The sequence below is a fragment of the Neolamprologus brichardi genome, chromosome 15 (genome assembly GCF_056152115.1).
Source record: "Neolamprologus brichardi isolate AB-2024 chromosome 15, ASM5615211v1, whole genome shotgun sequence".
Taxonomy (NCBI): domain Eukaryota; kingdom Metazoa; phylum Chordata; class Actinopteri; order Cichliformes; family Cichlidae; genus Neolamprologus; species Neolamprologus brichardi.
Genome location: NC_142118.1, coordinates 29,617,372 through 29,629,905, shown reverse-complemented (window position 1 = coordinate 29,629,905; position 12,534 = coordinate 29,617,372). Strand labels below are relative to the sequence as shown.

General features: G+C 40.7%; 1 protein-coding gene across 2 annotated transcripts in view; it reads right to left on the bottom strand.

Annotated features, from left to right (window-relative positions):
• The window catches only part of epha7 (eph receptor A7), an 80,112-nt gene that overhangs the window by 57,699 nt on the left and 9,879 nt on the right, over nucleotides 1-12,534 (bottom strand). For both annotated transcript variants that reach the window (XM_087852645.1, XM_006796249.3), the window contains exon 4: nucleotides 2,529-2,684. In XM_087852645.1, the coding sequence (XP_087708771.1) occupies nucleotides 2,529-2,684 (156 nt within the window). The remainder of the gene's footprint in view (nucleotides 1-2,528; nucleotides 2,685-12,534) is intronic.

Sequence of the window (12,534 nt, the reverse complement as noted above, 5' to 3'; positions counted from 1 at the left end):
GTGCCAGAGATCCATCTCACTGTTTTACCAAGGCCTACAATACGATAGCTTATTATAAGCAAACTCTTATTATAAAAAAAAAAAAATCTGTCAATCAAGCTATTTATTCAGGCAGTGCAAATTCATTTTCAATTACTATTCACTCCTGGTCTGGATAAGGCTTGAAAAAAGAAAATCACAGTGACTATTGGTCACAGTGACTTAATCCAACAATGAACGAGGAAATGCACGTACAGAGCTGTAAAAGAATTGTGCTGCGTAAATGAGGAGGAGGAAGTCAAAAATACATATTTACATATAATGGTATGGGGTCACTAAGTGTAGACCCAAAGTTAATGAAAATGAATAATGGAAAGTGTGCAATAGGCAACTTCAGTAATTACTTCGGTACTTGGCCAAGGTGATTGCCCAAATGGGAACAGCCAGAGGACACTCAAAAAAGTAGGAACTTTCCCCTGTTCTGTGTGTCCTGCTCTCGATCGGTTCAGTCGGGGATGTTAGAGTGAAACATTAACGTCCGATTAGGATGGTTGGAGAATAGAGTAATGGACCTGTCTTTTAGAACAAGATCTATATGGTTGCCTCCGTGCTACATGAAAAGATTGGTGGTTTGTGGTCTGGAGTTAAGTCCTTGTCTTTACAGTGCATTTACAGTGACATGCCTAGTTTAGTTCTCAATACCAACACCATACTTCAGATTTGGCCATTATTAGGTTAATATTGTGCAGTCTTAACCTTACATTTTACTTGACAGCAGGTAGGTAGGTAAGCAGCAGATTTTAGGTGCATTTTGCCTCGTATTCTGTAGCAGTTAGCCTCTTGTATCCAATTCTTTTTGAGAATCAAACTGTGATTGTTATTTCCCTTTTTGAACAAATAGGAAATGACAATTCCCATTTTTACACGGGAATAAGGGAAAAATTTTCTTGTGGCTCTTATTAACCTCGTGTTCCCACCACCCCCGTCGTTGCATTTGGATGTGTGTACTCAAAAACAAATTTGCTATTCATTGTTTGACATCCAAGACACTGAGAGTGGGGATTTATGTGGGGTCTCTAGGAGTTCTGGGGTCCTGAGGCAATTGCAGTAAATCATCCTTGGAAATGACATGAGCCACATACTAATAAAACCAGCAACTTTAAAAGCAGCCATTTATAATTTAAGTGCGTCAAATACTTTTATCAATGACTCAGTATCATTTGTTGTTGATGTTGTAGCTTGTGTCACACCAATTTAGTGTGGAAGAGTAAGAGTGGTATGCAGCAGCTGTAGCCAGTAATATCTAACATATGATTTTTTTGAGTATTCTAGCTTTTGAAAGTGCACTTAATTACCACTATATTACTATATGGACTGCATACTCAGACACACCCTCTTGGCAATGTAAATACAGTACTGTATGTTGAAATAGATGGAAAGGCTTTTGCGGCAGGCAGAGACAGAGGCTCTGCTCAATGAGCATGAGCTTTTAAAGACGCCCATAAATAACAAAGAATCCTTTTGTCATATGGAATTTGCAACATTAAATCTTAACTCCAATCCCTTAAATCCCTGTTTTGATTCTCTGATTTAATGCGTAGAGAAGCCAATGCAATGGTATAAAATTCTTTGTATTTGCATAATAACTATCTCTCTCTCTCTCTCTCTCTCTCTCTCTCTCTCGCTCTCTCTCTCTCTCCCTTACACACACACACACATACACACACACACACACTTAAATATTAGATATTCTGACTTGGCCTACTTTAGGTGTGCAGCAAAAATGCATTGCTGTTCAGGATGTTGACTGGGCATGCAAATTGTCCAACACATGCACAAAGCATTTTAAAATGTTAACTTATCAGGTCTCCTTAATAGAAACAGTAAAGGAAGAACAGCACAAGTGTAAGTCTAACAGCCAGAAGACTGTGAACCTTTGCAGTGATACATTATCAGCAGAAAGAAGGCACACAGATAAGGTGCACAGATTATGTTTAGGGATCCAGTTTACCTCCAGAGATAAAGCACAGTGCTAACATGGCCTTCTCCCATGCACAGTAGCTCAAAGCAAAGGAGAAAAAACAAGAAAATAAATACACATCCAGTAGCACTTTGAAAAAAAAAAACATGTTTGAGAACAGCTCTGGAAGCAAATGAGCCCCACCCATTCAAACTGCATCCCCCAGCCTGTGTAAATAAGCCATCGATGGCTGTCACAGAGCTGTTACACTGGCCAGGACAAATGAAGATGCAGGTTGCTGCATGGCCTGCCACTGCCGACCGTAATTGCAATCTTTCAGACGGGAAATGGCAAATTGCTCCTGTCATCATTAGCAACCAGCTAAGACACAAAACAGACACGCAAGCTTGCAAACATAATTTGCAGAGGAACTGCTATGGAACACATCTGGGGCTTTCATGAGGCCACTGCAGGCTGACTGAACAGGACTAAATCAGGCTCTGGAGTGTGTTGTTTTTCCACTTGCATTAGTAGCTGTTTAAATGCATGTGATCTGCGCTGAGTTTATACAGCAGCATGGCAGACTTACTTGTGCACGCCACAGACGGAGGGTCAGAGAGTGCTCGGTAGTAGCCGTCCTCACAGTCACAGCGCCAGGAGCCTTCGCGGTCATTGAAGCTATGCACCGGACAGCGGGAGCACTGAAGGTCCTGCGAGGAAGACTTGTAGAAACCCCGACCACATGCTGTGCGGAAGGAAGCGAAAAAAACACTGAATCAAAAACATAGTGTAGAAGTCTGGTGATCTGCAGGTTATTTTCTTCATAAACTAATGAATGCATTTCCTGTACAGAATCTCAGGAAATGCTCAGAAAGGTCTTAATAATGCTCTGCTGCCTAGGGCAACAGCTGCAGTGCTTCAGGTGTTTTATTTTGTCCAACCAGCAGTAAAAACAGAGAACAGAGCGTATTGTTATCACATCACATTTAAATAGATACCAAATATGTGGCTTTAAAAATAACGAGTAATCTAAACAGCTGACAGTTAATAATGTTTAACTCTTTCAAACAAACTAAAACAGGTGACTGGATGGAGACTGACTCATCAGTAAGATTAGAAAAGTGTTATATAAATGCAAGTACAGCCTGTGCCTATCTGTTTGTGCCTGTGCTTTTCACATGCAAGCAGATGATGTAAGAAAATGTAACAATAAACAATTTATAATCCATTTCCTTCGGAGCTAATTGAGATTAAACCAGAGATTTTTAGGTTTGGGAGGGGTAGTGATAATTGCACCTGAGATGTCTCACACAAATCCCACGCATGCAATGTTTCCTACCTTTGCTTTGAATGCACAGACTAGTTTGTAATAAGTTTTGTGAACAGTATAAGTACACTGCATCTTTGCTCACTTGGCTACAAAAATCAGCCCTTTTTCATAATCTTTTCAGTCTTTGTCATTGGATTGGAAGAGCTCTCTCACTCTCTCTCTATACATCTCAGCTGTGTGAGCAAACAGTAAAGCTTCAGAGTGTGTCAGAGTGGACAGTGGGAGAAGAAAAAGTGAAATGTTTTCTACTGCTTCCAACTTTTTTCTCTGAATGATCATTTTACATAGAAACGCCCTTCCCCTCCTCTTCGTCCTTCCTCACTTGCATGTTTGATTATTCGTTGTAGATTAATATTGAAGCTCCAAAGCCTAGAAAATTGTATTTCAACGCAGTACTAGATATATGATATCTAATATCCAAGACTGGAAAGAAAAGGTAGCTACACATTAATGTAAAAGACTGGGCTTTGCTCTCTGATCTCCTCAGCGGACCGATTTCCAACTATATTTGCAGTTCAAAAACTTCCATATGAATCACAGATGCCAGTTTAGAGTTATGTCTGGGATTAGGTGATTGATTTTTACCCATCATCACCAAGGTTGTGTGATCAGTTGTAATATCCGATATAGAATAATTATTCAAACTTGACAGTACTGAGTTATATTACCACCAGACTAGACATTAAAATGACCATCTGCGACAAGTAACTATAATTCTGCATTGTGCTAATATAGACAGGCAGACAGATAGATAGATAGATAGATAGATACTACTTTTTATACAGCACTATATACATATTAAGGTTAGGGCAACTTGGGCTTCTGAGAGTTAACAGAATCAATTATATGTCTGACAATGCAAACAACTCCTGAGTAACATACTGCATAATCCATTAAAGACGAGGTATGAGACATAACCTGTCACCATCCCCAACCATAAAGTCGACAGCTCTCTGAAATTCTCAGAATTTGATTTGCTATGTCCCAGCTGAGCCAGGTTCACACAGGATCATATTCACTGATGATCTCAGCAGTCATTACAAATCACTGAATGTCTCGAGGTGATATTAGTCCTGTGCAAACAGAGCCTCAAAGAGTCTCAACTTCATAGCTGAATTCCCATCATGGAGGGGGCATGACAGAACAAACCACTGCGTTCACATCTCGATGCAGCCAGAATTTGAGAGAGCCTGCCCCCTCGGGCTTCATCAAGCAGGCTTAGCTGGGAAACGGCACTGCAAATCTCAAGTTGAAGCTTTTGCCCAGAGACGTACTCCTACGTGAGAGGGAAATAACAAGACCATTTTTATTCCGATGAATCCACAGGTCAGCGAAGGGGTTTCACTTGTTTACAACAGCTCATATTTGTAAGAGGAAATATTCTTCAGTAGACAGATAAGCACATGTACTGTATCAAGCTCGAGCAAATTGATCATTTCAGTGCTTCACCTCTGACCGAGCAGGTAAGCAAAGAAGGCTGCTGATATGACTGATCGCTATTTGTGTTGTGGGGTATTGTGGGGTATGCTCCTAACCCTAACGAATTCACACATACAAAATGATTTTCTGGTTCCAAGTAATGCCACCAGATATAGTGACTCATACCAACCCAGTGAGAAACACACAGTAAATGTTTAAGGACTAGCAAAGAGTCAAATCTCTATTCAGGGAAATGCAATTTTAGCCTGGAACTCAGCTAATCCACACTGGCTGGCTGTGCGTGTGCAAAACGCAGCAAAAGCATGGTGAACAAACTGCAACCTGGGCCACATGACTTCACAAACAATCTGAAAGAAATCTATACAGCTCTGCATACAAACTATCAAATTATACTAAAAATGCATTTTTCATGAGCCACGGGGAGAAATGAGCGATGATTTTCATGCTTGCTGCCCCTATTCCAAATCTTGATTCTGTTCCGCTAGCTTTTTCTTTCTTTCTTTCTTTCTTTTAATTTCCTTTGGCCAACGTCTCTTGAGACAGATTTGTAATAAGGAAGACAGATAAATCAGAGTTTTCTGGTTTTAACACTTCCAATGCAGCATGAAAAAGAGGCCAAGGCTCAGGGTATCCCCATTTCAGCTACATGAAAGCCCTGTCATTCTCTATTTATCAGGGTGCCACAGTTTTGTGAAACAAAGGGTTTTTTTTGTTGTTTTCCCAAGATGAAAAACAACATGATTTTATCTTTAATCTTTTTTCTTTACCTTTTTTGGCCAGTAATTGAAAACAGAGCCATGAAAAGGATGTCAGCAGTGGGCCTTTAATGCTGACCAGGCAAAACATATCAATGGAAGTGTTTAATCTTCATATGTAAGTTCTTCATTGTTGTTGATGTTGTTTTAATGTACTGTTCTCATGACAACACTTGACTTGCAGAAGAATAAACCGTGTTTAGTACCTGATCCTCAGTGTAAACACTTCCCATAAATGCTGATAATGATGCTTCCTACAGCAGGTTCAAAACTGCTAGATCTCAGTGCCTTTGCTCAGCATGCTGGGATTTTTAACATTCTGATAAGCCAGCATGTCTGTTTGCCTTTGGTTTCTGAGAGCTCAACTGCTGGGTGGCCTGTGTGCAGAGGGGGAAACACCCAGCTTGGACTGAGACCCCCACAGCCACCTCCCTCCCCTCCAGAGTACAGAATAACAATGCGGGCCTTCAAAGAGGACAGTTTTCAAAATTAAACACTGGATAACTCGTTTATTGTAACGTGACTCACATGTTAATGTTACAGTGTTTCTTATCAGTTAGAATTTATTACTGATTTTAGTTCCCAAATTCAAGGTGTTGGTAGTTGAACATGTTCTGAGGTTATAACAGTATTTTTCCACATTTTCTGACATATATATTTATATACTGACAGAGTAATACGTAATGCCCATTGTAAAAATAATCCCTGACTCTTCAGTCTGTGTGATTTCATAGAGAGGCGCTATCGTAAATATAGTCATGTGAAGCGCAGAGCTCTGTCTGTGAGCGCAGCAGTCTCACTCAGCTGCTGTAACTGTTAGAGGCAAACAAGCACAAAAAGGCGAGAGGAGCTCAAATGTGAGCAAAAACCATAATGTGTTCCCTCTATACTTACATCTAAACATTTTATTATTTATTATTACATTATGAGATTTTATATAAACTTACAAACCACTTAACCTGTTTGGGTTTCTTCCAAAACTCACAGCAAAATGCCTCACAATACACTCCAAACATTTTCCTGAACTACCATATAAAAAAAATGTCAGCCCATGTTTATAATCCATCAAAGCTGAAAGTTTTGTTTTAAAAGTTTGTTTCTTAATATTCTTTGAATGGTTTATTAATGTTTTATCAAGGCCTCTAAGTAAATGCCATGGTCAACACACTGGCACTTTTCCAACTGTATCTTAAAATTCCCATAGAGACTGACCTGAGCGCTTGTGCCTCCAGTCCATCTGCACTGCGTATGCCAGGTTACAAAAAACTGAGAGGTGCATCACAAGGCAAAACAATACCAAGGGACACTGCACCACACTGCACTGATGACAACAGCAAGCATAAACTGCCTGTTAAGTTAGATCTAGACTTCTGGAGGAAATCTATGGCGTAACTGGAAACACCTTTTTAACCCTATGCTGCAGCTACGCTGTACACCATTCAAGTCATTGCGGGCAGCATCGACCTGAGAAGTGGTTACATTTTTCAAGAGGTGCATGTCAGGTTATGTGGAACGGTATGGCATAGGGTTAAAAGGACTTCCCGGGTACAATTTAAGTCGTAATGTAGACACCGACAGACGTCCAAATCATGCGTTAATGTATCTCTAAATTCTCTGGATTTAATTCTTATTTCTTTTTGCTTCATGTTGAAGTCCATTGCAATAACCCCTCCCTTTAGTAGCACTGTGTACAATGCAGCATTGCCCAACTTGACCTTAACAGAAACTAGAAAATAGAGACTTAATGCTCAAGAAAAAGTTTCTCTTCTCCTTTACTCGTTGGGAGTATATTTCTACCCATACCTAATGGACTACCTAACCAAGGAAGCAAATGAAGACTCTAAAAATAGCAACTACAGGATGTGAAGAGGACATTAACATTTTAGGTGGACACTACGGTCCTAATGTGGGCTTTTACCAGCCTTCAACAAGTAATTCTGTAGCGCTATCCTCCACATGAAAAAGTAACAGTAAAAGGGTTTAAGTATGTCAAATGTGGATAGAGGAGATCCTGATCAAACTACAAAAATAATTCCCAATTTTTTTTTCTTTTTTGTAATAACCTCAACTTGCATTTTGTGCTCAGGGCTTGGTTCGGTTTCTCTGCTTTTGTTTCTTTTCAGTGACAACTGTTTACCACTGTGCCTGACCGGGTTTGGCACCCATAAACGTTTACAGAAGCAACAAGGCAGCAAATGAGGCCTCAAAATCGAATGCCTGTATGACATGGGCAACTAAGTGGTTCTGCAGCTCTTCCCATCACTAGCAGCGAGATGAGTGACAAGTACAAACGCAGCCATCCTATCCCAGCTTTCCTGTCCCAGCAGCAGCACGGTGACTCATTGCTGGCAAGTTCCCTTTTTCCTGGCACCAGATGCCAAAGAGAGACATTCTTATTTGGGAAGATAGTGATCTTTCTCCACTGACCCTCCAGCAACACTTTCTTTGGAAGGATATAGCTGTGAAGCAATTATACCGAGTCTGTTCACCAAGTAGTTTTCTTAACTGACAATGTGACTGACACCTTAGTGGCAAACACTGACACCCAAACATGTAAAAACACTGCACAAACTCTGGACTCTGTTCACTTTACAACTTGCAGTGACTTTGACAAGGCGACTCGCAGTCCGTCGTGTAATTACATTTGTAGAGATGAAGTGTTTTAGAGAGACTCTTTGGGGAAGGGCCCATTTATGTAAGTCTGATTTTCTTCTTGCGCAGATAAAGGCTGACTGCCAGCTTGACACAGGGCCTGTTAAAGAAGCTGAGCAGCAGACACAACAGCAAGCCTATTTGCGACTCTAAGAAATTAGCTAGTCCTTAGAGAACTGGGCTGAGGTTTAGCACAAAGAAAGAGTGAGAGAGAGAAAAGTCTTACATTCCAGTCGGTTCCTCGGGTGTATACAGAGCCAGCATCTGTAATTTCCCATCCAGTGGTCAAGAAGTTTCATTCAGTGATGTGATTTGGGGGGGACAAGCTGCAGTCAGCAATTTTACACAGAGCCAGGATGAGGGGCATGACAAAGGAAAGGTCCTCGGAGTGGTGGGGTGTAGATAATCAAACACTCTTGTGATTTTAGTGTCTCTATCAGGGCAGACACTGGCCCAGAGAGTAAACCAAAGTCTCCTTATCTTATTCAGACACACATATACAAGAGAAGACAGGGGAACAGATTTCTGTATTTTTCAAAGTTCTCAGTTTATTCCTTTTCCCTTTAAGTTGAGCTTCTTAACATTCCTGAATTACATCCAATTTTTCTCAGGCTTCAGCAGTGTCATGACACTCTGGGTGACAGACGGGGGTGTGGGGGTGGTAGTGGCTCCTTACTCAGCAGCCTGACATATCCCTCTTTGGCCAAAATAGAAAATGGCTATTTTCTTGTTTGGGGGGGGGGGGGATTTTTCTCTCCACTTAATCTTCTGACTTTGATGACAAACTGAAATTCAAATTTGGCCCTTTAGTGCTTTTCCTGGGTTTGTTTTTTGTGCTGTGTTTGCATTGGCTGACTGGTAAAGTGCCAACTGAAATGAGTCTCTGAGATCAATAATTAAAAAGAGCAAAGTATCAACAGCTGGTCAAAATCTGACAGAGTTTTGTTTGAGGTAACTTTGGAAGTGCAGCATTATATAAATGTTGTGTTACTATGCAGGCACTCAGAGTTTCATTTAGGATGAAGTACAAAAACACATGTGATTGTTTAATTATTGATGCACAAAAAATATTCTGAGCAAAACAGATCTGAAATGAAGATTTATACAAGAAGACAGAGAGACAGAGTGTAGTGCAAGAGTTCAAACACTGTTGCATATGATGGTTTGGGTGTGCCCTTAAACTGGACCAGACACCATGACAGGCCTAGACAGAGGCAGATCTTTAGTGCTGTATGTCCTTCTAAGGAATGAGGTAGGTGGCTCGGTGTGTTTGCCCAGATAAATGAGCTATAAATGTCATATTTTGTTTATGATCCATAGTATTTAGGACTTACTGTAAAGGTATTGATGACAACTAGTGTGGATATGGATAGAGTAAAAATGATAACTATACAGATTCGTGTGGCAAAGCGGATCAATGTGAATAGGTGGGATCTTTACATATAAGGTATGTATGCCATGCAATAATATGTGATATTTGATTGCTTTCAAAAATATTTTATATTTCTGCCAGTATTAGAAAAACCTGCCAATGATAGTCTGTCTTAAAAGAATTGGAAACTGATCTTCTTACTTGCTTACAACCCACAAATCCAATTAAGGTTACAATCCTTGTTCCTACTGAGCAAAGAGGGGACAAGTTGGTCCAAACAGGGCAGCTGGGATATTGAGTTTCCCCCCCATCTGTCTCAATATTCCTGCAGACAGGTCTAAAAGTGAGCTGGAGTGTGGGGATGTGGGAGACTCTGTCTGTTTTTTGCACACTGCCAGAGCCAAAGTGAGAATGACTAGTGCGGGCCTTTCTGTCTCCACAGTCTTCGCATGATGAGTCCTGTCAGGGCCAGGCCTTCCCCCTTTCTTCTTCGACTGCCCTCCCGTCCGGCCTGATTATGTGTTAAATCCGCCCGTGTGTCAGGATGGATGTGGAAAGAATGTATGCTGAAGTGAGCCGAGCTGGGCTGCAGGGACCCGGAGAGAGCAGCCTGGAGATAGCACCCCATTAGAGTGATAAAAGAGCCAGAGGGAGGAAAGCAGCCGACAGGACCAACATGCACAGCCACTGATGAATGCCAGGTGGAACGGGTCAAGTGTGATAAGGGAAACTGTTTATTTTCTTATTTAAAAAATAAAACACACTGTTTTCTGTGGCCGAAGCCACAGCGATAGGGAAATGTCTTTATAAATATCGACTCTAAACACAGGCACGGTATGGTACCATATGTGGCGCCTTTCGCCTCTGGTTTATGACTCTGTTTCCTCCCAGTGTCTTTTCCATCATCTGCATGATTCTGACATTCACTGTCAGTTGGCACACAAGGCTGTGTAATGCTGGAAGTTTTATTTATATTCTGCAGCTGATTACAGAGTTTGGGGGATAATTGTAAACCTAACCCTAACCCTAAATAGGTGGTTTGTTCACACCTTCTTTCTTAAGGATATGGCTTGAAATCTGTTTTCAAGGCCCTTATTTCATAAGAGTTGTGGATATAAGATTTGTACTCCTAAATGGGTTTGCTAAAATATTTAAGGACAGAAACACCAGACAGTTTTCCCAGATAGTGTGAGGAACTGGGTTTAATATAGGACTGACTGCTCATTTTTTTTTCTCCATAGCAGTTTAATCTACCCATGCTTACATGTTAAATGTTCCCTAAACACAATATATTTGCTGATGAAAAACTACCAACTCTACAAGTAATGTAATAAAAATTTTTAAGTAAAAGACATTTTTCCGGCACTGAATCCCCTGACTAACCTTGTCCTACCGCCATATTTTGGGTGGTGCGATGCCAAGAGCCACCTGTAAAACAAATTCTTCTTCTCTCTCTCGATCGCTTCTTTTACGCTGCACTACTGTTGCTAACATTAATACTGTCAGAAACATGGTCTGTCAGCTATTTCAGCTGCATATTCAGGGAACCATAAAATGCTATTTAAAAACCCAAATCCAACTACACGTTTTTAAGTTTTACTTTCGAGGCATGCAATTAGGATGATGACATGTTCGGAAAACCGAGCGGGCCGATGACGTCCTTCTCTGAGCTTATTTCTTATGCATTGATATAGCTCAGGGTCTACGTGCATTGTTGTGATTAGATGTGACTTATGTTCCTTGCCTCAATAAATAGTAGGGCTCGACGTGGAATTCATCAGACTCTGTTTTTCATCAGGCGCTTTATGCATGCTGAACTATGGCTGCATCTCTTTTATGGACTAAAGCCTGTGGTGTTTTCCGCCGCAATGTAAGAGGCAGTATATCTTTAGAGTAATCTGAGAGCTACGCAGACATGCAGACCTGGAAAAATCCAAGCCGAGTATATTTCGTCTACTTTAAAAGCTAAAGGACAGCTCAATTGATCTCATCGCAGAGGTGATGTGTGGATTTTTTTAGCTGCAAAGATTTTGGAAAAATCGAGTGCACCTTCAAGGATGACATACGTTATTTATTAGGTATGAGGTATCCAAAGTCCTCTAATAAAACACTGTCAAATTTTTTTGGTCTGTAATTTTATTGTATTTTTCCCAGTTCAAACGTGATTTTGGTTTTGAGTGTGATCACAGGAATAACAAGCAGAGCAGCAAGCATTTGTAGAATTTTTTCTTCTTTCCTCTGAGTCCAGTGCACCACTCTACACCTCAGTGATTTATAAGTTAAAAAGAGACGCTCAGCAGCTGGGTTTTGCCCACAGACATGTTAATCTCACACCTATGAGAGGCAAGGCAGTTGCCCAGCCTGGGGAAACAGTGGCAGAAATACACAGAAAAGGATGAGAACAAAGTCTTTTGTAAAAAAAAAAAAAAAAAATCTCTTCATGGGGCAGAGATAGAGTTTCAATGTCAAACCCTTTTCAAACAAGCTCATTTTGAACAGCGACACCTCCCAAAGGCTTTTGAGGAAGCAGGGAAGCAAGGGCATTCAACAATCGGAGCCAAAAAAGAATGAATAGGAGCCACATAAAAACACATACGAAATGGTTAAAGAATATGATGTCATGTTATGATGGTTCTCCCCCACCAACCCTCCCCACCCCGACATACTTGGAATGATTATGTCTGGCTGCTGCTGCTCTCAACACATCTGCACAACCAGCCCATTCATCGGAGGTACCTGTGCTTAGTGGGAGATAAGTAGCTTTCCACGAGAAACAAAAAGAAGATTAGCTCTGCCGTACACTGTGTTGGAGGGCATGCAGCTTTGCCCTCCAAAAGCAGAGAAAACCTGAAGAAAGTGCCTGCTTTGGTTGTTCACATCAAAGATCAAAGCCAGATGCTGATTAAGTCACAAAAATCAAAGTTAAAAAGTGCAGGAGACATCTAAGCCAATTCTCCTACAGTGACAATTAAAGGAATGTTTTTACAAAGTTTAAACTTATTAATATTTGTTTTAGATCACTCTCAGTAAAATTCCCCCTTTGAGC